The sequence below is a fragment of the Vitis riparia genome, chromosome 13 (genome assembly GCF_004353265.1).
Source record: "Vitis riparia cultivar Riparia Gloire de Montpellier isolate 1030 chromosome 13, EGFV_Vit.rip_1.0, whole genome shotgun sequence".
Taxonomy (NCBI): Eukaryota; Viridiplantae; Streptophyta; class Magnoliopsida; order Vitales; family Vitaceae; genus Vitis; species Vitis riparia.
Window position 1 is genome coordinate 64,715 of NC_048443.1, and position 27,795 is coordinate 92,509.

Below are 27,795 nucleotides of genomic sequence, written 5' to 3' on the forward strand. Positions count from 1 at the left end.
TCACTCACACCATTGACTGGTTGTGAGTGCCATGTTGAAGTTGATAAAAGGTTTCAATAAAAAGAATTTAGGATTTTAAATTATTTAAAAAAACTCCGAAAAATTCCTCATAAAAAATGGAATTATTTAACAACTCTTTGACTAACTTATGCCCACTTCAAAGTATTACATTCATTATAAGTATATATCAACAAAGTAGAATTTGGAATAATAAATCTATTATTTTTATAATATAAATAAAAAATAAAAAGTAGATCAAACTTTGGATTAGGGTTTGACCAAATCTAGGATAGGTGGGAGGACAAGGTTCTGGTCGGGAATCATGATATATCATCTTATTATAAGTTTTTTATTTTTTTTCTTCACAAATTATCTTATCATGAGTAGAATAAATATACATGTAACTTTGAAATGAACAACATGGATGGTGACCACATCAAGTTGTTGGGACATTCAATTATGATGTGAAATTCTTTTTTCTTTTTTTTCATTATGGATACTGGTAGAATAAATATGAATAATAATTTTTTTTTAAATTTTTAAATAAGGAAAAGAATAAAATAAAAAACGTTAGGGTTTGTGAAAAGGGTTTGAAAGGTCACTTTCTAATCAACCATGGTCTCACAAATGATGCTCATGATTAAAGTTGTGCATGGCTTCAATTATTGCAATGACCCTTAAAGCATGGCACATGTTACATCACCACCCTCATTTTCCACCGGCTATTGCCGGTCACCACCACCACCACCACCACCACCATCCCCACCACCCTCCACCACCCATCTCCACTTCTCATTAAAGCTTCAATTATTGCCATCACCCCAAAAGCCAGACACTTGATATCTTCTCTTTCCCACCCTCTACCCCCTTTATTTGGATTTTGGGCATCTAGATTTAATGGCATTGATGGTGAATTTTAACCTCAAAAGTTGCCACTTGGTTTGGTCCAATTTGGGAATGCTCTAGTCCATTGGTTTGGTTCAATGCAGTTGGTTGAGATGGCTTGGCCTTTACAAGGAAACCCCTCAACATTTATCATTATGATGTCTAAAATTTGTGTTAATTTTCTTAAATATGTTGATTGAGATAGCGAAAAATGTACATTATCGTATTGGCTATTTGGTTTGTCAACTTCTAGTGAGGAAATAAATTCTCTATCTACCATAAAGTCATATATATGCCCCCAACAACTTTCATGTGAGAGACGTTATTATGATTTGTTTGACTCATACCCTAAAGGTCTTTAACCTTGACGAAGTCACCAAAGATATATGAAAAAAAATTATTTCCTATCACTCATTTTTGAGCAAGATAACCACGTTCATCTTCATTACTCCTATAAAATTACAAAAATTCTTTTGTCACCAACTCCATCATCATATGCCATACTTTTTACACTCCACAACTTGCATTATTGACTCTTTCGACACGTCTAAAGAATTCTCTACAACTTGCATACTAATCCACCTTTCAATTCAAGTGCTTTTCAAAAGAGCCCCACATCGATTATTGAACTCTTAATCTGATTTGTTGAAATTTATGATAGCATCTTATCAAGATAAAGAGTAATGAAACCGCTTATAATATATATATATATATATATATATATATATATATATATATATATATATAATAATGAGATATTAAATACAGACAATAGAACCAAGATGTATATATGGCAATCTCTAATTGGTAATGAGTTTATCATTCACTAGGATAAGATAATACCTTAAGATTATGTTTAGTTTTAGAGAGTATTAAGGAAAAAAAATGTAAAGAAAAATAATTTTCTTATATTTAGTTATTTTACAAAAAATGTAAAAGAAAATAAAATATAATTAAAATAAATTAAAATTTTAAATATTTTTAAATTATTTAATCTTTATGTTGATGAATTAAAATATATAAAATGAGTTTAAAATAATAAATAAAAATAATTTATTAACTTTAAATCTTTTTTATTTTATTTTTTATTTTTATTTTCTTTTTCTCCCATTTTTCCTCAAATTCTCTTATACCAAATATAGCTTAAAAAAGAAAACATTAAAACCCTTTAATTATTATAATATTTCTTGAGTTTCTTGGATTAAAAAAAGAAATAAAAAGGTAAGAAACAAAATCTAAGGAGATTTGACTAATGGGTGAGCCAAAAAGGCAGCGGAAATTATGGTCAAATTGCAGGGCTAAAGCATCACCCTTTTTTTTCCATCATCAGTTAATTTCCAACTAACGTTTCAAACTTCCAAGAAGTTTCCCTTCATCCAACTCATTTATGACACGTGGCCAATAATACGTTATGTTTGTTGGTGAGTCAATATTCAATAGCCATTTCCTCCCAATCAATATCCCTCACTTCCCCAAATTGCCCTCACACAAACATTGAATGGACAATACTACCATTACCAATTTTATTAGGTTATTTTAGAATATAGTCATGAAGTGGTTACATAGACAAAAGCATTTTCTCTTGAGTGATTATTACCTATTAGTAGTAGAGGTCATCCTAAGTAGTTGAAATAAAGGTGCTACAATAGTCTAATGTTGCTAGAAGGAGTTAGAACTAGTAAATAAATTTAATTGCAAGTCTCCAATGATCCATGTATTTGCACTTTATATAACATACACCCACAATGATTTATAAAAATGTTAATAATACTCACAAGTCTTCATAATTAATATTTGTTGAAAGCTGACTGACTTATGTTTGTACGTATGCGAGTTGGTTATGAAGAGATCAATTCAACTTTTAGTTTTGACTATTTTTAAGAATTTGGTAATCGATATTTTACTGTAACTTAAAAACTTGGAAAAACTCCTTAATAAATTATTCTTTTCATCTGCCTTGTTCGATACTTCAGTATGTTTACTTTCATCGGTTAATATTTTCAAATAAAAAATAATTAGGGTTTTCATCACATGGAACTAAATCATTACATCACCAAGTAGGTGAAGTCCATTTTTTTTTCCTTCTTTCATATTTCTTACAAGGATAAACTTTTGGTTGTCGAGTCTTATTTGTATCCCAAAATTGAGGTATTAATAACGCCACCTACTTATAGTACACCTTATTATTGATATGGTGATATTAAAATGATTGTGAGAGTGCGACAATAAAAACAACAACAATAATAATGAAAAATTATTGCAACGACCACCCGAATATTGATAAAGTGGATCAACCATTAAATATATCTAACCCAAAATAAATTAATGTTGCATGTGAGCATTCCTAAAAGCCCAAAAAAATTAGATATTGAGAAAATGTAACATGAATAGCAATAATGCTTTAAAATATTGTTACCTATGACTTATGGGTAATAAGAATTTGGAATACTTGTCATAGGGGGATGCTTAGAGTGTGGCTTGAAAAAATGTGTGGTACAATTAAATAAATGTAGTAACAAGGAAACACAAAGGAAAAGAATTGTCACTACTTTTGATAAACCTAATTTAAGAATAACATAATATTATACACACATATTCATAGCTTGTGGTCCAAAAATTAGGTATCAATAAATCATAAGATTAATGTTGTCAAATGCTACCTATGATTCCTACAACTTGGAATATTTATGTATGAACAGGTGTAGCAATAATTTAGTGTCTTTTTCAATTTCAGAAATAGCTTAAATAGTTGTTCTTCTTTCTTTTTCTTTTTTTTTTAAAAAATCAAATTTTGTAAATAGGTAGTATTGACGGTATGAAAAATTTTACAACCCTTCATATAGTTTTTTTGGATAAGTTTTAAGATTAGATTTTTGAGGGGGAAAAGGAAAAAATAACAATTGTTATTAGAACCTTGTTGAATTGGGTCCCATCAATAATCAATAAAAAATAAAATGCTCAACAAAAGGAAAAAGGACCGGGCCAAGATGCAAAGCCCAAGAAAATGGCAGGGCAGTTAATAATTGGGCCTCTTTTGAAATTGGCCTGGATCGGAGCACACGCGCCGTGAAGGAGAGTGGGGAAAGTCCCACCAAAATCACGAAAAAACTCATATTATAGAGGGTTTCACGTGTGTTTGTCAACCTGAGCTTGTCGGTCAAACTGGTTTCAGGAGAAAAAAAAATTAAAATTAAAATTAAAATAATTTCTTTTTTAAAAACAAATAAATTAAAGGACTGTTTGGGACTCTGTTTATTTTAATGAGAGAAGGGATAGAATCTCTATAAAGACTCTTTCCACTGCTCTCAATCATCCCAGACTCCCCCTCCTTCTCTCTCTGCTTTCTCTCTCTAGATGGAGCTGGAGCTGAGCCTGGGCGATGCTTCTTCGAAGCCCTTTGCTTTCATGGAGAAGGCTCACCGTCAGGTTGCCAACAAGGGTTTAGGGTTTAGCATGGGTTTAGGGCTGGGTTCTGCTGGAAGAGACCAGGAAGAACAGAAAATCCATGAAGTGGCTGATGATGACGACGACGACGATGGAGAAGACGACGATGATGGAAGGGACCAAAGGCCCTCCATGGGCCTGCCTCTTCAGCTCGATCTTCTTCCTCTCGCTCCAGTTCCAAGGAATCAAGCTTCGCACCAGGGCCTGACATGGCCGTCTGACAACGGTAATCACACCCACAAGGCCTAGAAATCAGAAGATTCAGACGGGGATTTTTCCTGGGTTTTCTTTCTTTTTATTTTTTTGTGGGATTTTTATGTGTTTCCTGTGGTGGGTTTAGGGAGCTCCGAGGCGGGCTCGTCCGGAAACGTGGGGCTGCCGGCGAGGGGGCTTGACGTGAACAGGTTGCCGTCTACGGCGGTGACGGCGGCGGCGGGGGAGGAGGTGGAGGACGGGGCGGCGGCGGAGGTGGAATCGTCTCCGAACAGTGCAGCGTCGTCTTTTCAGATGGATTTCTGCATTTACAGAGGCGGAAATGGCGGAACCAAGAGGGACTTCGAAGGTGGTGAGGCGGAGAGAGCTTCTTCCAGAGCCAGCGACGAAGACGATAACGGCCTCACCAGAAAAAAGCTCCGTCTCTCCAAAGAACAGTCCGCTTTCCTCGAAGAGAGCTTCAAAGAACACAACACCCTCAATCCTGTAAGCATCTCTACTGATAATCATTTCGAAATCGAAACAGCACACTATTAATGGTGATTTTGACGATAATAAATTTCTCAATATCCATACAGAAACAGAAGCTGGCGCTTGCAAAGCAGTTGAACCTGCGCCCACGGCAAGTGGAAGTTTGGTTTCAGAATAGAAGAGCAAGGTGGGTGCAAAACGGCTATTATCAAGCAAATGGGATTGCTTTTCATTTTCCATTTTCTTTTTCTCAACCAAACGGGGTTTGGGTTTGGCTTCCATTACAGGACGAAGTTGAAGCAGACGGAAGTGGACTGCGAGTATCTGAAGAGGTGCTGCGAAACACTGACAGAAGAAAACAGAAGACTCCACAAGGAGCTTCAAGAGCTGAGGGCTCTCAAGACTTCCAACCCATTCTACATGCAGCTCCCCGCCACCACCCTCACCATGTGCCCCTCCTGTGAGCGGGTCGCCGCCACCTCCACCGCCCCCTCGGCCGCCGCGTCCACCGCCACCACCGCCACAGACCCCTCCACCACCACCACCGCCAACAGACCCAGATTCTACCCTTTCTCACATCAGCCTCCTGGAGCTTCATGAATGGTAGTGGGTTGATCATCATCATCTGTACATACTTCTCAAAGTCTCTGTTTTCTAGGGGTTGCTGAAGATGGGGTTGTTTGATATTGGAGTTTCTGAAATTGGTTTGTTCATTTTGGATCATGTGGGGATACAGAGGTGCCAGACACAAAAGTATGGATCTAGGATAGACGAAGACAATTTTTTTTTTCTTTTTCCTTTTTTCTTTTTTCACTTTCTAGGAAAGTAAAATTGGGAAAGAAAATACAATGGGAAATATTTGTTGACAATTAAATTATTATATATGATATAAATATATGAATTTAAGCATATAGTGTTGATTGGTGTTCGTGTTTTTGTGGTGTCTCCTTTTCTTTTATACCAAATGATTCACCCAAACACCATTCATTAAAGGGGAGACATTTGTAATTTCATATGAGCATGTTCAAGTACATCCCCCGCGTGAGGGGTCATGTGACTCTTACCTTTTTATAAAAAAATAAAATAAAAATTTTAGACAACATTAAAACAATAAAGCATGGAGGTCCATGATGGTATCTGTCACATGGGCTTGGCAGATTTGTTTACATTTATACCATTCTTTTTTTTTTATAAATATTTTATTTATTTATTTATTTCAAAATTGGCTCTCTCATGGCATGGGGGGTCGCACAAGAAAACACATGCAAGGAATTCAAAGGGCATGATTTGAAAAAAAATAATAATAATGAAGGGGGGAAGCAAGGATGGACCCATTTGAAAATCCTTATTGGGAATTATAAGGTAAAAGGACAAGACCTAATCACCCAAATGGAAAGTTCAACTCCCATTATTATATGCCACCCAATGATTTGTGTCTATCTCACTGATTGCATAAGCATCTTCACATAAATTGATTAATTCTTTTCTTTTAAGAGACACCCATAATGTGAATACGAATTAACACCCAAGTGAGAAGACCTTCTCTCTCCAATTAGACTTTTAACCATTTTCAAAGATTGTGATGGACCAAGGAGTTGGTGGTCTTCTTTTTTATTTGATGAAGGAGATTTCCTATGTAAAACCCGTTTAGTGGGGTTTCCACCTTTTAGAGATTTGGAGTTGATGGGCACCCTATAATAATATGCCCTAAGGCCCCTAGCCTCTAACCTCACCTCTCTTTTTCCAAGCAATTATCATGTGAAAAGCAAAACCCCAACCTAGAGGACACCATCCCTTTGATTTGTATGTAATGTTGAAGGGACTTTTCCTTTGTCATACCCATTGTTATTTGCATCTAATTTTTATTTTTTATTTTTGACTTTGATTAATAACTTAATATAATAAGAAAACCAAGTAGGTAGCTTAACATGAAATAGAAACCTACATTTAATTTTTGGATTAATTATGATTAGATAAGCAACCAACTCTAAATAGTTTATCTAATCATATAAACATGTGTTTTCGGGCAATTAAGCATCATAATCATGACAAGATTCAAACACAAGTCAAATTTTGTTTCTCTTTCCCTTGTATTAAGCTTAAGCTAAACCACCCCCCCTAATGGCTTTTCATGAGCCCTTTTTAAGATTTAGGCTAGGTTCTTGACATGAGTGATGGGATAAGATGATGGCCACAACCCTTTTGAAAACTCAACCCCCAAAATCCAAAAACACCTTGAATGTCAATATTGCATGCTCAAAATCTTTGAGAAGTCAAGAAAATCATTAATATCAACAAAACATTTGCATACAATTCAATGGACTCCAACAATTCCATCATTAGGGTAAAATACTTTTTTCTTTTTAAAAAAAGGGAAAATTGTTTGAAAGAACAAAAAAAATGGAGGGGGGCAAGATCATGTGATTTATGTGTGAAATGGCCCACATGGGTGGTGCCATTTTCTACACGCAAGGTGTAATGATTTGGAATTGAAGAGTTGAAATTAGAAAAAAATTAAATGCCCCTTTGACCATAAGGAAAAATCTTTCAAACCCCATTCTTAAAAATCATTGTGGGTGAGAATTTGGGATTGTAACAGACAACTTAGAATTTAGAAAAAGGAAAATTTGTAGAAAAGTAGAGGTAGTTGGTGGGTGGTGGTGCTATTTTGATGTATATGATTAGTATATAATTATTTTATGATTTGAACAAAAAGTTGGAAAATTTTTTCTTAGGATTTTAGTATGTGACATTCCTTTTTTTCTTCAATTTTGGCTTTCCCATTTGTAATCTATGAAAGCTGTGCCATATTTTTTGAGTCCATAAAGTCAAAAAAATGACCATATTGGCATTAGGAAATTGACGAAGTTTATTTGCTTTTGTGGTGTTGGGTTGACTCATATCCCAAAATACTTTGTTTTTGGGTTGACAAGGGCAAATGGGTTTGAAGATAAAATTATAAAATCCATAGTCTTTATCTTAGATTTGACTAATAATGATAAGAAAATATGGGAAAAAAAACAAAAACTTATAGATCAAAGACACTAGGGCTAATGGGTCAAAATGAGACTTGGTATTCCAAGTATAAAATACATTTTCTTTTGACATCGTGGACACTGAAATGGTGATTCATGATCATCCATCTTTGGAGTGAGTCAAACTTCTCAAAGAATCATTTGGAATTTTCAAAGGACATTTAGCATCGGGGTTGTTTGGAACGCAAGAAATGTAAACATTTTCCAAGAAAAAATGGTTAAAGATGGCAAAGAGTAAAGGGTCATCGTTCAACCCCTTGATTGACTATACCAATGGGTTTGGTCCCCATGACCCATCATCTACAACCTTTAATTCACATTGTGACTTTCTTTCCGCTTGCATGTGGTTCAATAAATACATAAAATGATTTAATTCATATGATATTTTTAGATTTACACACAAACTTAATAAATAAATGAATCAACGAAAAATTAAAAACAAAAAAATGGCTCACGAATTATCATAAACCAATGGATTTGGTCCCCAAGACCCATCTACAAAATCAAGTTTCCATGTGAATATCGACTTGCACCCGACTCAATAACGACATCAAAAGACAAAATCCGCATGCCAATTTTTGTCTTGCACGGAAGTTCTATAAATGGATACGATCGATAAAAACGACAAATAAACATATGCTTGAAACACATGAAGTTCGTGGCTCATGAACCGCTATAAATCAATGGGTTTGGTCCCAATGCTCCATCTACAAACTTTAGTTTTCATGTTTTGGATTTGCACGTGGAAACGACTTAGTCTGTCTACAAACTTACATTTATTATGTGACTTTTTGCATGTGAATTTAATAAATAAATGAAATGACTTGCATGTCACCCCAATGAGCAGGAAACATAAATTTATATGATAAAAAAAAAAAAAAAGAGTTAAAAGCCATCCAAATCCAAACAGACCCCATGAACATGTCATGCCAGCTTTACATTTGTTAAAGCCATAACACAAACAAAATGCCCCATATTGACTTCTTCACTCCAATCAGCATGAAGAATGATTGAGACCCATTATTTAATTCATATTGGTAACCATTCATGTCTAGTGGGTTTGAATTTTCAGTGATCAAGACATACGGATGGAAGGAACAATGATATAGAAACTTCATGAGCAATAAGAAACACAGTAAAGTACTAGCGTAGTAAGAATTTAGCTTAAAATCAGACTAGACTTGTTCCACAAATAACTTTTATGGCACTCTACATGGAAACTCGGTGATTCTAATGGGAAATGGATGGTAATTCAGTACATAGGAACCCTAGAATTGTCATCAAAGGCAGAACTGACAGCCCCCGTGACTCGACCTTTGTCAAAACCTATTACTATACTCTGATCTTTACATGAGAAAAGGCAACATGATTCTCCATCTGCTTAATGGTTGCAGAATTATGTAAACGACAAGATCTCAATGGCATAAACCAAGATTCAACGATTTAGAAGTCAAGTTATTCATGGAAGAACTAACCATTCTGTCTGTCCTTTCCTCTGGTTGGTGTACCAATCCAGTAACTCCACAGCAACTTCATAACCCACCAAATGTGAGTGCTGCCCCCTTTTCAGATAAACTCAGAGCATCACCATGTTTTGGCATGATAACGTGAGGGAGCTCAATATCCACAGGATGTGAAATCGTTAGGTGTTTGTCAGTTTCCAGCACCTGTATCATTTCTGAACTGTTCTACAGGTGGGGGAAGGAGAAGAGCAAGCCTAGTTTTGTATCTTGCAATTCGTTTTAATCGTTGTTCCCTTAATCTGCAGGCAATACAAGAATGTCGGTAGATTAACATTTGCACCATAGCTTATGGCCACATAAATAATCATAGTTGAGGATTTTTCTTCAATGCAAAATATCAGAAAGTATTGTATTGTCCTCCCTCCATTAAAGACAATATGATGCAAACACAGTATGGAAAATCAGAGGCTTGAAATACTCAACAGCTTACAATCTATATTTTCGGTGTAATACATTGACAAATATATCAATTTACCTAAAAGGAAATCAATGATCCCTGACAGATGAGATAAAAGCACCAAATGGTAAAAGAGAGACTTACCGTGCCCGAACCTTTTTAGCACGCTTGATATGCCTTTGTAACAGATCTTGTGGAAGTAAGTTCTCAACAGACCCCTCATCCTGAAAGCAGATGCAGGCCAAATCAAGCTACTTCTTCAACCAAATGGCACATAGAAACTAGAAGAAGAGGTGGGTAGGCAGGTAGATAGATATGGATTAAAATATCAAAACTGAAAAGAGATCACCAGAATTCAATTCCTCTGCTTCTTGAAAATCTCAAATTGAATAAGATAAACATTCAAAATCAAACATATCTTCTATTATAAGCTAGAGATTCTCAGTGATCCATTTGATGATCTAAAGATGACCACAGAAAGTATGCTTCAACCATTAATCAAGGATGCAACCACAACTACATTGCTGCAACTATGATGTGATATACAACTTCACTTTTATTTTCTTATTAATTTGAAAGTATATAGAATATTAAAGGTTCACCAGTCTGCAGATGAAGGACAAGTGACCATCTTTGATAACAAAATGCAAGAAATGCAATTGAAACTGGTTGTTCTGAAATCATGCAAGTAGAAATGAGGCATGGCCACTCTTAAAGTGCATGAAGCAAAACTGTTGTTTGGGGTCACAGATTGTGTCTTAGTCTACAACACATATCTTATAGCTTAGTAATTTCATATGATTATCCTAGTTTTAAATGACCATATGATATTATATGTTTAATCTATGAAATAGATGGGGTTTCTAGAAACAGAAACAGAAAAGAATGATTTAGCTTCAGGGTTTAGGGTTGGGCCAATACCACACTCCACTTAGTAATTTCTGTCCAAAGCAAAGAATCTTCCACTAAAGCAATGACCAATAGTTTTAAAAGGCACACTTAAAAAGTGCCTAGCCTCAAGGCACAAACACTCCCTAGTTATAGTGTCTTGCTTGCCAAAACATGTGCCTTGTTGAAAAGGCGCCCTTGCCTACTTTACTTTTCCTTTTTAAACACCTTTTATTCTTGAAATGTATATTGAAATTTATAAAGTTCATTACTTTTTTGCTAAATACTTCTTTTAAATGTTTGGAATCTTAAATTTGTTATTTATTGGATTAGATGTTGGATCATATTTTATAAAACTGATATGCATCTTAGCTCAAGTCTCTCTTCACTTAGGCACCTACCTTGCGACCTACCTTGCATTGCACCTTATGCCTAAGTTATAGGAGACTTTTGTGCCTGGTGCCTCTTAAAAGTATGCATTGCCCCTATAATCATGGAATATGGGTAAGGCAACTTGTGGATGACGCCATTATATGGTTAAAACTATATCAAAAGTGAGGATAATATGTCAATGCCCCCATAATCATGGAATATGGATAAGGAAACTTGTAAATGATGCCATTTTCTGGTTAAAACTATATCAAAAGTGAGGATAATATGTCTTAAGAGTTCCAAACCATAATACACAAAAATGGAGTTGTACAGACAGACATCAATGTCTAAAAAGCACCAAAAAAAAAACAGGTCTCGAGGATAAATTAGTTGTTTGCTCACAAGAATTTCAATCACATTCCTGTCTATTTAAGTTCCCAATTCCTTTGAGCAATGTTCAAATGCATAAGTAATAAAGTAAAAAAAATATATATATATACACAGCAACCATATAATAACAAAACAAATGCAATTGCCCTCCATTCACTGTAAGCATGGCTAGCCTCAGGACATGAATTAAACATACATTTCTATCACTAGACAGTTCTATAAAAATTTTAGAACGATGGAATTAAGAGGTAACTGAGTTTTGTGTGAGAAAGGGCACTGGAAACCTTGCTTTGTTCAAAATTCCCAAGATTGGGAGTTGGGTAGTGTTGTTTGTCCATTAAGGAGACCTCATGAGGAGCCATGGCCTATAGAGGGAGATAATAAGCTATTGTGGTAGAGCTTCACCAGACAGAATTTTCTGTTAAGTCTTTCTACGTGACTTCAGGGTTATTGGATGATGAAGCCTTCTTTCCAACAAAAGAAGTGTGGGTTTCCTAGCCCTCCCAAAGGTGGAATTTTGCCCTTGGGAAGTGGTATGGGGCTAAAATTTGACCTCAGATCAGCTCAAAAGAAGAGGGTCATTAACACATTATTGTCTATGCAAAAGAAAAGAGGAATCAACTAATCATCTTCTTATCCATAGTGGGAAAGCAAGGAGTTTGTGAGCTTTGTTCTCATTTGGGGTTTCATGGGTGCTCGCTGGTACAACAAAAGAAATTCTGTTGTCTAAGCATGGAACATTTGTGGGAGAAAAGAGGGGAAAAGCTTGAAGAAGCACCCCATTTTGCCTTTCTTGGACTATTTGGCAGGACTTTTGAAGGGGTGGAGCAGTTGGTTCAGTCCCTTACAGCCTCTCTCGTTTCAACCATGTTTGTTTGGTGTTATTAGTTCATAGATGTCAGCCCCTTATCCTTGCTTGATTTAATAGATTAGTTGGGGACTCCTTAGGCTATGTTTGGTTCCTAGAAATTACTAAGGAAAGAAAAAAAATGTTAAGGAAAAAATATTTTTTCATGTTTGATGTTACTTTGGCAAATAAGAAAGAAAGGCAAATATAATTAAAATTATTAAGAAATTTGTATATTTTTTAATTATTTAATCTTTACATAGAAGATTTAAATGTGAACAAAAATATGAAGTGGTACGTAAAAATAATTCATTAACTTTAAATCTATTTTTTATTTTCCTTCACTTTTTTTTTTCTACTTTTCCTTTCTATTTTCTTTCCCTCACATTTCCCTCAAACTTTTTGGAAACCAAACATAGCCTTAGTGTTTTGAGGCCTTGTGGGTGTTTTTTTCTCACATGTTAGCATGTACATGGTTTATGCCCCCCTCCCACCCACCCCGCCTCTTTTTTTTTAAGTTAGGTGCTTGCCTAATAAATTTTGCTTTGCTTATCAACCTTCTTAATATAATTTTGAAGTGACTATATAGATAGTTTCTAGCCTTGTGTTTCCACGTTTTAAATATCACTTAAATAATAATAACAGCAACAAAAATGATAATGATAGGATGACAATGGCAGTAGCAAATAAAGGACAATGATGATAAATTAACCAACCTCTTCTTCATCGTCATCCTCCTTTTTCTTCGGCAAATTGGGATCTGTCACAGGTATAGGCAAAGGTCTTGGAAGAGACTTCATACTATCATAATGTTGTGGCTGCCAAAAAGATAAAATATTAGAATAGCATGGGGAGTGGGATGGGACCTACTCCACAAGCCCAAAGCAAAAGATTCTATAGATTCCTTAATTACATAGTTGTCATAATTAGAAATTAGAAATGAATTCATGGAAATTATAGAAATACTTACTAATGGTACCAACGAGCACAGAAGCAAATGGCAGAATCTTACAATTTTTTTACATTATTTTGCCCAAAATATCACAAAAGAAAGGACTATAAACGTATCTTGACTTTTTTTTTATGAAAGAAAAAAAAAAAACTAAATCCACGTTGTTAGGTGTTGCCCGATACTGATAACAAGTTTTACTTTAACTTTCTGCCTTCATATCAGACAAGTACAACTTTCTTTTGCTCCCATATAAAAAGTGAGAATGAGGGAGATGGTGCAATCTGGGTCTTTATGGGGGTTTATGGGCCTTTCTCCAGAGAAGATAGGGAGTGCTTATGGGAGGAGCTTGGGACAATCAGAGGTCTATGGGAGGAGCCGTGGTGTTTAGGAGGAGATTTCAATACAACGCTGTACCAAGTTGAAAGAAGTAGATCTGGGAGGATTACTTCAGCTATGAGGAGGTTTGCCCAGATTATAGACGACCTAGGGCTAGTTGATATCCCATTGCAAGGGGGTTCTTTCACTTGGAGTGGGGGGCTCAATAATCAATCGCGGGCCAGGCTGGATAGATTTCTAGCGACTCCTAGTTGGCTAGACCAATACAGTAGGGTTCATCAAAGAAGATTGCCTCGCCCAACATCGGATCATTTCCCGATTCTGCTAGAGGGTGGAGGGATAAGGAGAGGCCCGTCCCCCTTCAAATTCGAAAATATGTGGCTCAAAGCTGAAGGGTTCAAAGAGCTGATAGAGGGGTGGTGGCAAGGGATAGTGGTTAGAGGCAGGCCGAGCTACAGATTAGCGACTAAGCTGAAGGGGTTGAAACATAGTTTAAAAATATGGAATAAGGAGGTTTTTGGAAGATTGGAGAAAAACAAAGCTGAAGCTCTTCAGCAAGTGGAGCGGTGGGATTTAGTGGAAGAAGAGAGAAATTTAACAGAGGAGGAGCTAGGTCACAAAATGGAAGCTAAGGAGAGTTATGCAAAGTGGGTGTCGATGGAAGAAGTGCATTGGAGACAACTATCAAGGGAACTATGGTTAAGGGAAGGGGATAGGAACACGGGGTTCTTTCACCGCATGGCCAATGCCCGTAGGAGAGTCAATGTCCTGGTTAAAATTAAGATAAATGGGATGAGGCTCATAGAGGAACAAGATATGAGGGAAGGTATAGCAAATGCGTATCAGCAGCTACTCTCGGAAAACTCGGGGTGGAAGGCGGACATAGGGGGTCTTTTGCTGAAACAGATCAGTCCCTCAGAAGCGAATGGCATTGAGCTTCCATTTTCTGAGACTGAAATCCATGCAGCATTAATGGGATGAATGGGGACAAAGCCCCGGGTCCGGACGGATTCACAGTGGCTTTTTGGCAAAGCTGTTGGCAGATTGTCAAGGAGGACATTTTGGGTTTTTTCAAGGAGTTCCATGAACAAAACTCATTCATTAAGAGTCTGAATCATACTTTTTTGGTGCTGCTGCCGAAGAAAGGGGGGGGTGGAGGACTTAGGTGACTACAGGCCAATCAGTTTGCTTGGGGGTTTATATAAATTATTGGCTAAGGTGCTGGCCAATAGGCTTAAAAAAGTTATAGGAAAGGTGATTTCTCCTGATCAGAATGCTTTCATCAAAGGGAGACAAATCCTTGACGGTTCTTTAATCGCAAATGAGGCAATAGACTCTTGGCAAAAAAGGGGAGAGAAAGGTATAATTTGTAAATTGGACATTGAGAAGGCGTATGATAGCATAAATTGGCAGTTCTTGCTAAAGGTCATGCAAAAAATGGGGTTTGGATCAAAATGGATAGGATGGATGTGGAGTTGTATTTCCACTGTCAAATACTCAGTGCTGGTGAACGGGGTTCCAGCGGGGTTTTTTTCAAGTACAAAAGGATTAAGGCAAGGGGACCCTCTTTCCCCTTACTTATTTGTCATGGGAATGGAAGTTCTAAGTGTGCTCATCACAAGGGCTGTTGAAGGGGGTTTCATCCATGGCTGCAAGATAAGGAGAGGAAGAGAGCAGGCCGTCAATATTACTCATCTCCTATTTGTGGATGATACAATTGTTTTTTGCGAGGCAAAGAAAGAGGCTTTATTGCATTTGAGTTGGATCCTTTTTTGGTTTGAAGCAGCCTCAGGTTTAAAGATAAATTTGGACAAAAGTATGGTAATTCCGGTAAGGGAGGTGGAAGGGGTGCTTGAAATGGCAGCTGAAATTGGGTGTAGGGTGGGGCAGTTGCCTACTGTTTATTTGGGGCTGCCCCTTGGGGCGCCAAATAGGGCCTCTTCCGTATGGGATGGGGTGAAGGAGAGAATGAGGCGAAGGCTTGCCCTTTGGAAACGTCAATACTTATCCAAAGGAGGGAGAATTACTCTTATAAAGAGTACGCTGTCCAGCATACCCTTGTATCAAATGCCGGTGTTCCGTATGCCTAAGACAGTGGCAAGAAGGATTGAAAAGCTTCAAAGAGATTTTTTGTGGGGTGGAGCCAATGGAGGGAACAAGGTTCACTTAGTCAAATGGGAGGTGGTGTGCACGGATAAAGGAAAAGGTGGGTTGGGTCTAAGGAAACTTGCTATCTTGAACAAAGCCCTTCTAGGCAAATGGATTTGGAGATATGCGCGTGCTAAGGAGGAGCTTTGGAAAAAAGTGCTTGAGGCTAAGTATGGGCAAGAGGAGTTTGGGTGGAGAACAAGGAAGGCAAATGGGGTGTTTGGAGTTGGAGTTTGGAAGGAGATTTTGAAGGAGTCCACTTGGTGTTGGGAAAATATGGTTTTCAAGGTAGGAAAAGGCAACAGAATAAGGTTTTGGACTGACCGTTGGTGCGGTAACAATGTGCTGTCCCAAGGCTTCCCGAATCTCTTCTCCATGGCTGCCCATAGGAATGTCACAGTGGAGGAATGTTGGGACCAGAATGTGGGTCAAGGAGGGTGGAATTTAAGGTTGTTAAGGGATTTTAATGACTGGGAGTTGGGCTTGGTGGACAATCTCTTAGTTGTATTGAGGGATTATAGAGTAAATTTGGAAGATGATTCGGTGTATTGGAAGAAAGGTGAGGACGGGCTGTTTAAAGTCAAGAAAGCGTATAGCGTGTTGGCAAATACTCAAGGAGCGGAATTTCCTCATAGCAATGTTTGGGTGGACAAAGTTCCAACCAAAATTGCTTTTTTTGCTTGGGAAGCTACTTGGGGGAAGGTCCTCACTTTGGATAGGCTCCAGAGAAGAGGGTGGCATTTACCTAATCGGTGTTTTTTGTGTGGGTGCGAAGAGGAAACAATCAATCATATACTAATACATTGTACAGTGGCAAAAGGGTTGTGGAACATCATTCTTGCGTTGTGTGGTGTACAGTGGGTCTTTCCAAATTCTGTAAAGGAGGTTCTTAGTAGTTGGAAAGGCTCTTTTGTGGGGAGAAAAAGGAAAAAAGTGTGGAAATCCATCCCGTTATTCATTTTCTGGACTATATGAAAGGAGAGGAATAGGCTAGCCTTTAAGGGGGGAGTTTTGGCTTTTCAGAAATTAAAAACTTCGTTTGTATACAGTGTTTGGGGTTGGGCTAAAGTGTACATTGATATGGAGTCGAATTCCCTATTAGGTTTCTTGGAGTGGTTAGCCTCCAAATAAGGTTTGGGTCGTGTTGTTTTTTGTTGAGGGGGTGGTAGCCTCGTATACTTCCTGTATGCCTTGAGGCTTCTTTGCCTTTCTTATATATATATATTGCTTGCTTATCAAAAAAAAAAAAAAAAAGTGACATTTCCAGAACTGTGTAAGAATACACTTTACCATGAACCAACTATATTTTGGTGGTTGCATTACCATGAATAATTCAGGAGCCATTGTGACATTTGACACTCCTAAAATCTTTGATTCATTGACAAAGGATAGTGTATTATGCAGAAGCCACAATATCCACAAAAAAGCAAGGACAAGCACACACAAAGAAACAAGATTTATGTTGTTCAGCAGTGTTCCAATGTTGCTGAAAGAGAGGGCATCAAACCCACAAAAGTGCCCTCATTTTTTGGGAGGAAAAAACAAGATTAATTTTTTATCCTTGTTCGTAGCCTGACACATGCAAATTTCACTTGCCTCAAACATACCTTAACCCAACATCTATCACCTTTTCAGAGATAACGACATTTCTAGAACGATGCAAGGATACACCTTTTCCATCTAACTGACTACATACTGGTACAGCACCACCCCCACCCTGCCGAAAATGTAAAAAATAAAAATAAAAATTCTACTTCTCACAAGGGGAATCGAAGACCTAGTGTTTCCCCCCCCCCCCCCCCCCCTAAAAAGTGTCATGGCTGGTCATTGGGTTAAAGCCCACATCTTTTGTGATTGGCAAACTTTACATATGTTTTAGAAGTTGCCCCCCGAACTAAAATCCTGGCTACTGTATTGGTGGTTAAGGAGGGTCGGATGGGGGGGGGAACACTAAAGAATTTTGCATTATCAGCAATAGTCCTGGAGCAATTGTGACATTTGATAATCCTAAAATCTTGATTCATTTACAAAGGGTTGTGTATTATGCACAAACCACAATATTAAAAAAAAAGCACTTAAGTAACTAAAGCACAATCACACACAAGATATGCATGGTTTAAGATGAAATCAATTAGAGTTATGAAAGGTCACAACCTCTCAAGTCTCAACCCAAAAACTCCATGAAGAAAATGCAATCCTAATCTTGCTCCAACATAGCATTTGTTACTATACAACAAATGCAACCCTAAAATACTCACAAAGAAATTCACTGTTCAGCCTCTGGCCATTAAAGAGGTCCTTGTGCAGTGCTACATACAATTAAACCTGAAGAAAAATCATGACATGGGTGTCATTTTTTTGTTTTACATTTTATTTTTCTCTTAGGCTATGTTTGGTTCCCGGAAAGTACAAAGGAAAGAAAAAAAATGCTAAGGAAAATGATTTTCTCATGTTTGGTTGTCTTATGAAAAATATCAAAGAAAATCAAATATAATTAAAACTAATTAAAAACTTATGTATTTTTAAATTATTTAATCTTTATATTGATGAGTTAAAATAAATAAAATGAGTTTGAAGTAACAAAAAAAATAATTTATCAACTTTTAATCTATTTTTTTATTTTCCTTCATTTTTATTTTCCTTCTACTTTTCCTTTGTATTTTCTTTCCCTCGCATTTTCCATCAAATTTTCCGGGAACCAAACATAGCCTTAAAGCACCCTGACCTTTATATTATTTAATATGAAGAAACTTGTTTTCCCTGAAATAATCACCACATGTTTCTACTTGTTCTTCAAACCTCTTGCTTCAGTTTCACATTATGGTTTTATTGTTGGTTCAGGAACTTATGCTGGAGGAGTAGATGCAGAAATTAATGGATGTGGAGAGAGAGAGAGAGTATTATTTTAATTTCAATACATCTTAAATTTTTATCGCTTGTAACTGGAAACCTTAGATGGCTTTTGGGGGCAAATTTGATGATTGAAACTAGATTGTCTTAAATAGCATCATAAAAGAGTAGATGCATTCTTAACATAAAAGGCAATCAAACAACATGGCATGCTAAAACTTATAAATAAAAGACACTGTCCGGTCAACATGATGCAAACCTGAGTTTCTTCAGAAAAACCATTCCTTAACCAAGATCGACAAAGTGCATAAATTGAAGCACCATCTGATATTCTGACCTAAAAACCAAAACCAAATGTAACAAACACCAGCATAAGGATCATACCCACAGTCAAAATATAAATTCAAAGTAATAGTGCATAACCAATGAAAATTTGGATAGCACATCAATGGTTCAGCATGCTTCGAACATCAATGCATAAAATTATTTCCTTTTTTTGTCTTTGATCCTAGGACAGGGAGACTAGTTCATTCCAGAAGCACCATTTATCCACTGAAATTAATGAAGTAACATAGGGCCCATTTGAATATAATTCTTAAAACATTTTCTTATTATACACACATATCTCAAACTTGAGACCTCCAATTAACAAGAGCTCTTATATCGTGTTAAGTTACCAACTTTCTTAAAAGCTTAATCTATTCAAATTTAGGCTCACAATGCATATGATGCTCTAACAGTATTATTTTTAAAATAAGGAAAAAAAGAGGACACTCATTTGGAGTATGAGTTTTTTTTTCTTTTAACAAAATGAAAATATCAAAAGCATGACAATTATAAAAAAAATTAAAAAAAAAAAATTAAAACAGAAGTGGAAAACAATAAATGATACCAAGAAAACCTAAAGGGTTCAACATGTTTAAACCATCAACACTTCAAATTGTGGCAGTCATTTTTTCAATCTATTTGTTCTTTTAGGTGGGTAGGTTCTTTCCCTATTTCTTATGGGTGGGTATTTAGGGGTGTTCTAAAAGGACTGTTCAATACATAATATAGTGCATGCAAGCCTTTCTCTCCCCTTGGTATTCTTAACCTATCAGATGCTCTAGAAGATATGTGCTTTATTGAATCTTGCAAAGTTAACACTATTTATCGGAAAATTATTTCAAATTTTCATGTGCTTTTGTGCTGTTTGTGCTAGTACAACTTTGAAACATTGCTCCATACAATATATAGGAGACTCTTATATGCAAGTGCACTGGACCACTGGCACCTCTGTCCAGCACCATGGAGATTCTTACAGCTTCTGATATGTTTATTCCAATTTTTCTCTTGTGACAAGGCCTTCTCCATGTTTTATTCCTTTTCCATCTTTGACTAAATTTTCTCTTAATCAAAATAAAAAAAAGGAAAAAATTGGCATTATATTGCAAATCTAGAGACCATGACTTCATCAAGATGTCATAGGGATACAAACAGAAAGCATCAAATTCTTGCTTACTTTTCGGTCTCTAACAGTCACAAAAGTATCATCTCGATTTCTATCCCTACAAAAAGCATAAGAGGAGAACTATTTTAGTTCACAACACAACCAAATGAATAATAAATGGAGAGAAAAAAAAGGAAATGGAAGGGAATAGATGATAAATTATATACAACACTACCTTGAGTCTTTATAGCCATTACAATCAGAAACTGATGGTGGAGATGGAGCAACCTACCACAAGTAAACAAAAGTCTTATGAACTCACTGAACTTGATATGAAATATGAGCATAATGAGGTATCACTCATAGGATCAAATTAAACATAATCAATAATCTTGGTCCAAAGACATTGCAAGAAAGATATGCAGAAGTTAACATTTATGAATTGGCTTCAGAAAAGGAAGCAATGGTTGGGACATTTTTTTTTTTTTTTTTTTTTGATAAGTAAGCAGTATATATATAAGAAAGGCAAATAAGCCTCAAGGCATACAGGAAGTATACGAGACTACCACCCCCTTAACAAAAGAACACGACCCAAACCCTATTTGGAGGCTAACCACTCCAAGAAACCTAATAGGGAATTCGACTCCATAACCATGTACACTTTAGCCCACCCCCATACATTGTATACAAACGAAGTTTTTAATTTCTGATAATCCAAAACTCCCCCCTTAAAGGCTAACCTATTCCTTTCCTTCCATATAGACCAAAAAATGAATAACGGGATTGATCTCCACACTTTTTTCCTTTTTCTCCCCACAAAAGAACCTTTCCAACTACTAAGGACCTCCTTTACAGATTTTGGGAAGACCCACTGTACACCACACAACGCAAGAATGATGTTCCACAACCCTTTTGCCACTGTACAATGTATTAGTATATGATTGATTGTTTCCTCTTCACACCCACACAAGAAACATCGATTAGGTAAATGCCACCCTCTTCTCTGGAGCCTATCCAAAGTGAGGACCTTCCCCCAAGTAGCTTCCCAAGCAAAGAAAGCAATTTTGGTTGGAACCTTGTCCACCCAAACATTGCTATGAGGAAAAACCACTCCTTGGGTATTTGTCAACACGTTATAAGCTTTCTTAACTTTAAACAGTCCGCCCTCGCCTTTCTTCCAATATACCGAATCATCTTCCGAGTTTACTCTATAATCCCTCAACACAATTAAGAGATTGTCCACCAAGCCCAACTCCCAGTCATTAAAGTCCCTTAACAGCCTTAAATTCCACCCTCCTTGGCCCCCAATCTGGTCCCAGCATTCCTCCACTGTGACATTTCTATGGACAGCCATGGAGAAGAGGTTTGGGAAGCCTTGGGACAGCACAATGTTACCGCACCAACGGTCAGTCCAAAACCTTATTCTATTGCCTTTTCCCACCTTGAAATCCATATTTTCCCAACACCAAGTGGATTCCTTCAAGATCTCCTTCCAAACTCCAACTCCATACACCCCGTTTGCTTTCCTTGTTCTCCACCCAAACTCTTCTTGCCCATACTTGGCCTCAAGCACTTTTTTCCAAAGCTCCTCCTTAGCACGCGCGAATCTCCAAATCCATTTACCAAGGAGAGCTTTGTTCAAGGCAGCAATTTTCCTTAGACCCAATCCACCTTTTCTTTTATCCGCACACACCATCTCCCATTGGACTAAATGAACCTTGTTCCCCCCATTGGCTCCACCCCACAAAAAGTCTCTTTGAAGCTTTTCCATCCTTCTTGTCACTGACTTAGGCATACGGAATACCGACATTTGGTACAAAGGTATGCTGGACAGCGTACTCTTTATAAGAGTAATTCTCCCTCCTTTGGATAAATATTGACGTTTCCAAAGAGCAAGCTTTCGCCTCATTCTCTCCTCCACCCCATCCCATACGTAAGAGGCCCTATTTGGCGCCCCAAGGGGCAGCCCCAAGTAAACAGTAGGCAGCTGCCCCTCCCTACACCCAATTTCAGCCGCCATTTCAGCAACCCCTTCCACCTCCCCTACCGGAATTACCATGCTTTTATCCAGATTAATCTTCAAACCAGAGGCTGCTTCGAACCAAAAGAGGATCCAGCTCAAATGCAATAACGCCTCTTTCTTTGCCTCGCAAAAAACAATTGTATCATCCGCAAATAGGAGGTGAGTAATATTGACGGCCTACTCTCTTCCTCTCCATATCCTGCAGCCTTGGATGAAGCCCCCTTCAGCAGCCCTTGTGATGAGCACGCTTAGTACTTCCATTCCCATGAGAAATAAGTAGGGGGAAAGCGGGTCCCCTTGCCTTAATCCTTTTGAACTTGAGAAAAACCCCGCTGGAACCCCGTTCACCAGCACTGAGTACTTGACAGTGGAGATGCAACTCCACATCCATCCTATCCATTTTGGTCCAAACCCCATCTTTTGCATGACCTTTAGTAAAAAATGCCAATTGATGTTGTCGTACGCCTTCTCGATGTCCAATTTACATATTATACCTTTCTCTCCCCTTTTTTGCCAAGAATCTATAGCCTCATTTGCGATTAAGGAACCGTCAAGGATTTGTCTCCCTTTAATGAAGGCATTCTGAACAGGGGAAATCACCTTTCCTATGACTTTTTTGAGCCTATTGGCCAGCACCTTAGCCAATAATTTGTATAAGCCCCCAATCAAACTGATTGGCCTGTAGTCTCTTAAATCCTCCACCCCCCCTTTCTTCGGCAGCAGCACTAGAAATGTATGATTCAGACTCTTAATGAATGAGTTCTGTTCATGGAACTCCTTGAAAAAACCCAAGATGTCCTCCTTGACAACCTCCCAGCAGCTTTGCCAAAAAGCCACTGTGAACCCGTCCGGACCCGGGGCTTTATCCCCATTCATCCCCATTAAGGCTTCATGGATTTCAGTCTCAGAAAAAGAGTTCTCAATGCCAATTGCTTCTGAAGGACTGATCTGTTTCAGTGAGAGGCCTCCTATGTCCGCCTTCCACCCCGAATTTTCCGATAGTAGCTGCTGATACGCGTTTGCTATACCTTCCCTCATATCTTGTTCCTCTGTGAATCTCACCCCATTTATCTTAATTTTAGCCATGGCATTGACTCTCCTACGGGCATTGGCCATGCGGTGAAAGAACCCCGTGTTCCTATCCCCTTCTCTTAACCATATTTCCCTTGATAGTTGTCTCCAATGCACTTCTTCCATCGTCACCCACTTTGCATAACTCTCCTTAGCTTCCTTTTTGTGGCCCAGCTCCTCCTCTGTTAGGTTTCTCTCTTCTTCTACTGAATCCCACCTCTCCACTTGCTGAAGAGCTTCAGCTTTGTTTTTCTCTAATCTTCCAAAAATCTCCTTATTCCATATTTTTAACCTATGTTTCAGCCCCTTCATCTTAGTCGCTAATCTGTAGCTCGGCCTGCCTCTAACCTCTATCCCTTGCCACCACCCCTCTATCAGTTCGTTGAACCCTTCGGCTTTGAGCCACATATTTTCGAATTTGAAGGAGGACGGGCCTCTCCTTATCCCTCCACCCTCTAGCAGAATCGGGAAATGATCCGATGTTGGACGAGGCAGTCTTCTTTGGTGAACCCTACTGAATTGGTCTAGCCAACTAGGAGTCGCTAGAAATCTATCCAGCCTGGCCCGCGATTGATTATTAAGCCCCCCGCTCCAAGTGAAAGAACCCCCTTGCAAAGGGATATCAACAAGCCCTAGATCATCTATAATCTGGGCAAACCTCCTCATAGTTGAAGTAATCCTCCCAATTCTATTTCTTTCAGCTTGGAACAACGTTGTATTGAAATCTCCTCCTAAGCACCACGGCTCCCCCCATATCCCTCTGATTGCCCCAAGCTCCTCCCACAAACATTCCCTATCTTCTCTGGAAAAAGGCCCATAAACCCCCGTGAAGACCCAGAAAGCTCCATCTCCCTCATTCCTGAATCTGCAGGAGATGGAGAATTGTCCCTCTTCCACCCCCACCATCTCCAACGATCGCTTGTCCCAACAAATCAACACACCTCCTGCCGTCCCCATAGCACTCAAAGCCTTCCAATCAAGAAATCTCCCCGGCCCTAAGCTCCTCACCACCATTTCAGACATCTCCTGCACCTTCGTTTCTTGAATACAAAATAAATCCACCTTATGTTTTCTGATAACTGATTTGATAATTCTCCTCTTGGAACTATCATTCACTCCCCTCACATTCCAACTCAATATTTTTATAGTCATTGGATACTTGCATACTGGTTCCCTCTACCCTGAATAGGGCCTTTTTTCTTGGAATCCCCCTCATAGTTAATAGAGCACTCCAATCTCTTAAGCTCCCTTTCAAACCTTGAAGACTCCAACAGACCTTTACCTACAATCTTTTCCTTCCTTTTTCTGATTTTGCCCAGGAAACTCAGAATTTCCTTCTCCAGGCCTTCCGTAGAAAAACCTAAGAAATGACTGAATTTGATCAGACTGCTCTCCTCCCAATTCAGGTGCTCTTCCTTTCTACCTTCTTGGAACTCCGTCTGATCTGCTTTCCACCCCAAACTTCTTTCCAGAGGGTCAATACTATTGACCTCAACCAAATCCCAACAGCCATCCCTTCTCTCTAACAGTTCTACTTCATTTGGTCTTTGTGACCCACTTCCAAGCAAAACCCCCTCCCTACGGACCCCAGAATGGTCGTAACCCTCCCTTTCCGGAGACCGACCAAAACAAAAAGAGTTAGAGGAAGAAGACCCTTGAGCCCTGAGACCCCCCTTATTTACGTCTAGGACATACCTCTCTGCTTCTTCTTCTAACATCCTTTCTGCTCTCTGATACATTAGGTCCGTCTGATTTTTTCTCTCCGTTTCCTCCTCTCTGCATCTAATGAACTCGCAGTCCATATTGTCGTCCTTAATATTACCGTTGGACCCAGAGAAACGATTCTTAAAAGGGACATTTTTTGTCATACAGCTCTCATCTAAAAATAGTGTCTAAGTCAAAAACAGTCATAGAAATAAAACTAATAGAGAGATGATACAAATAAATCATTCATCAATTCAAATCCAATGCAGGTCAGAGATATTCGCAAGCAACTGCAGCAGTTCACATATTTCCATCATTAATTGACATAGATTTTTAATCCTTTTAATGATGTATGTATGATAAGAGGAGATACAATGCTTTTTTTTTTTTTTTTTTTGATCAGAAACGAAGAAAAATATATTAATAGAAGAAAAGATACAAAAGAAAGAGAAGAAACCAAGGGAAGGATGAGAGGTCCTTCCTACACAAACTGAACAAAAGAGAAAACTCCCAACAATAGAAATCTAAAAACAAAGAGAAACCCCAACATTCTCAAACTTTAATAGAAGAAAAGATACAAGAGAAAGAAAAGATACAATTGAATTGCCTCTGCATTTGCTGGCGGACCATAATAGTGGACAGAAAGCGTTGTATCTCTTTGTTGGGGTTTCATGCGCAATATTATGTGGCATGATTGAACTTTGAAGCCATACAAACAAGTTTCTAGATTTTGATTTCCTTGGTTAACTATTGCAAAAATAGACAACTTCATAAAAAATAATAATAAATACAAATAAAGGAACAAAGTGTTAATCCCTTAAGTTTATAGGGCAACTAAACTTTAAATATTTATCTCTAAATTAAGTTTACCGACAATAATGAAGGGATGGCATCAACAAGGCTGAAATGTGGCACTTGGGCAGGCCCAAGAAGCCAAATGGGTTGGGCTCTACGACCAAACCCACATCCACCTGCCAGCACTGCAAGGGGAGGCAAGCAATGGAAGCTTAAGCTCTCTGCCAAGCTCAAGAGTGAGGCGTTCTATGGTGGCATAAGAAAGGGTTTACACTCTTGTAAAGAAATTGGGAACCATCTCTAGAAGGAAAACTGTTTAGATGATAAGAGGGATGCCACAATGGCCATTTGTGACACCTGTTCTCAGTGCTTAACCACATAACCACAAGGTTAATTCAAGTAACCCTAGCTGAAAGAGAGGTATAAAAGCCCATCACTCTTTCTAAAAAAGGGTCTACACAAATACCTTGGCATTTGCTTTTCCTAAAAAAACCCTCTTTTTCTCTCTTGCATAAGAGTGTTAATACCAAGGTTCCTCCAGTGTGTTCTTTCAGGTTGATAGCGAGTTAAGTACTAGCTGACCCCTTCAATTCCAGATTCTGCAGTCCTCAGTTTCTGAGTCTCCACAATTATGAATAAGTCTTTTAGTTTACTATTTTTTATATTCTTTTTGCCTTCCAATGGACCAAAGGGTATCTTTATATCCATATGTGAAATTTCAGTTTTCAACAACAATTCCCAACATGTTTCTAAAAGTTCATCAATTTATGACTAAATTTAAAAGCAAGGAAAATATTTATTCCATAAAAATAAAACCTTCTAACTCCATCTTGAACAAAATCTATCACATCATTGCATACCACCCATGGACCGGAAAAATAATAGCATTTCATTATTCACATAATCATGTATGGTAATGTTCACAAAAATCAAATTAGCCTAATTTAAACCCCATCCATAACAAGACATAAAAACAGATCGATTCAGTACACGCTACCCATTATTAAAGCAACCAAAAAACCAACCAATCAAACAAAAATTACTCTACAAAGAACACATAATCTGACCCTTCAGGCACAGGTTGCTAAATATTCCTAACTCATGCTTAAATAAAAACCTCTAGCTTCATCATGAACAAAGGTTTTGTGTCCGTTACCTAACATCGTTGAGTCAATATCAGCATCCTCTATTCACAGAATCATATCATTGTACTCACACAAATCAAATTAGCACAATATAAACTTAATCTAAATTCCGACGGAAAGGAAAAAAGCAAGAAAATTCAGTCGAAAAAAACCCATTACCAAAGCAACCAAAGAAGAACGAATCAAAAATGCATTCCTCAAAATAAGAAAATTAACGCAGAATTTGAACCTTGGGGTGTGTGGAAACCGGAATTCCCTTGATGGGAGCCGAACCAGGAACCGCAGTCACACCTACGTGAGAAGGGAGCAAGTGGGGCATTCTCATGGAGTGCACAGGGTAGTTGAGGTCCGACTGGGGGAACCCAAAAGGGCGAGCCTGGTGGGAGAAGGCGGCGGCGGCGGTGGCTGCTGATCGAGGAGGGAAGGCGGCACCGGGGTTGGCAACTGTGACGGTGTTGTGATCGGAGGATTGGGGGCGTAGGGGCTTGGGGATGAAGCCGCGCCCGGAGGAGGCGACCGGGTAGAGAATCCCCTGTGGAGGGTCATGGGGTTTGGCCAATTGAGGGTTTGGGACTCTGATTGTGGAGTATGGAAGTGGGTGGGGGGGTTGGCCTGCGGGGTATCGGACTATGGCCATCGGATCCACGGTTAGTGGTGCCGCTGCGGGTGGGAGTGTAGAGAATGAACGGATGGTGGCCGTGGTCGTGGCAGTGGTGGCGGTGGTCGTGGAAGTGGTAGCAGTGGTGGCGGCGGGCGTAGCGGCGGTGGTGGGAGGATCTGGAGAAGCCATGGGCAGTGTGGTGGCGGGGGATTTCGGGGGAGTCTTGGGTTTCGATTTTGAAATTCTGATGCCAAAACTGTTTTATTTGTCACCCCT

General features: G+C 38.3%; 2 protein-coding genes across 2 annotated transcripts; one reads left to right on the forward strand and one right to left on the reverse strand.

The window, feature by feature from the left end:
- The first annotated feature begins 4,197 nt into the window (after positions 1–4,197).
- Positions 4,198–5,766, forward strand: LOC117927960 (homeobox-leucine zipper protein HOX11-like). Its single transcript, XM_034847697.1, has 4 exons — positions 4,198–4,555; positions 4,670–5,028; positions 5,121–5,200; positions 5,301–5,766. Exons 1-4 carry the CDS (start codon positions 4,240–4,242, stop codon positions 5,611–5,613), a joined length of 1,068 nt encoding a protein of 355 aa, XP_034703588.1. The 5' UTR covers positions 4,198–4,239; the 3' UTR covers positions 5,614–5,766.
- Positions 5,767–9,137: 3,371 nt separating this feature from the next.
- On the reverse strand, positions 9,138–27,739 carry LOC117927961 (phosphatase and actin regulator 4B-like). The gene is made up of 7 exons (XM_034847698.1): positions 27,148–27,739; positions 20,416–20,468; positions 20,253–20,298; positions 19,011–19,088; positions 13,182–13,283; positions 10,113–10,192; positions 9,138–9,810 (listed from the first exon to the last, which is right to left on the reverse strand). The coding sequence occupies exons 1-7, from the start codon at positions 27,706–27,708 to the stop codon at positions 9,702–9,704; spliced, it is 1,029 nt and encodes a 342-aa protein (XP_034703589.1). The 5' UTR covers positions 27,709–27,739; the 3' UTR covers positions 9,138–9,701.
- Between the last annotated feature and the right edge of the window lie 56 nt (positions 27,740–27,795).

Excerpts from the sequence above, each read along its gene's own strand:
- LOC117927960 (XM_034847697.1), top strand. The coding sequence starts at position 4,240 with ATGGAGCTGGAGCTGAGCCTGGGCGATGCTTCTTCGAAGCCCTTTGCT. Across the intron at positions 4,556-4,669 it reads GACATGGCCGTCTGACAACG|GGAGCTCCGAGGCGGGCTCG; the intron begins GTAATCACACCC and ends TGGTGGGTTTAG. Across the intron at positions 5,201-5,300 it reads TTTCAGAATAGAAGAGCAAG|GACGAAGTTGAAGCAGACGG; the intron begins GTGGGTGCAAAA and ends CTTCCATTACAG.
- LOC117927961 (XM_034847698.1), bottom strand. The coding sequence starts at position 27,708 with ATGGCTTCTCCAGATCCTCCCACCACCGCCGCTACGCCCGCCGCCACC. Across the intron at positions 20,469-27,147 it reads CGGTTTCCACACACCCCAAG|GTTGCTCCATCTCCACCATC; the intron begins GTTCAAATTCTG and ends TACTTGTGGTAG. Across the intron at positions 19,089-20,252 it reads TGACTGTTAGAGACCGAAAA|GTCAGAATATCAGATGGTGC; the intron begins GTAAGCAAGAAT and ends TTTGGTTTTTAG.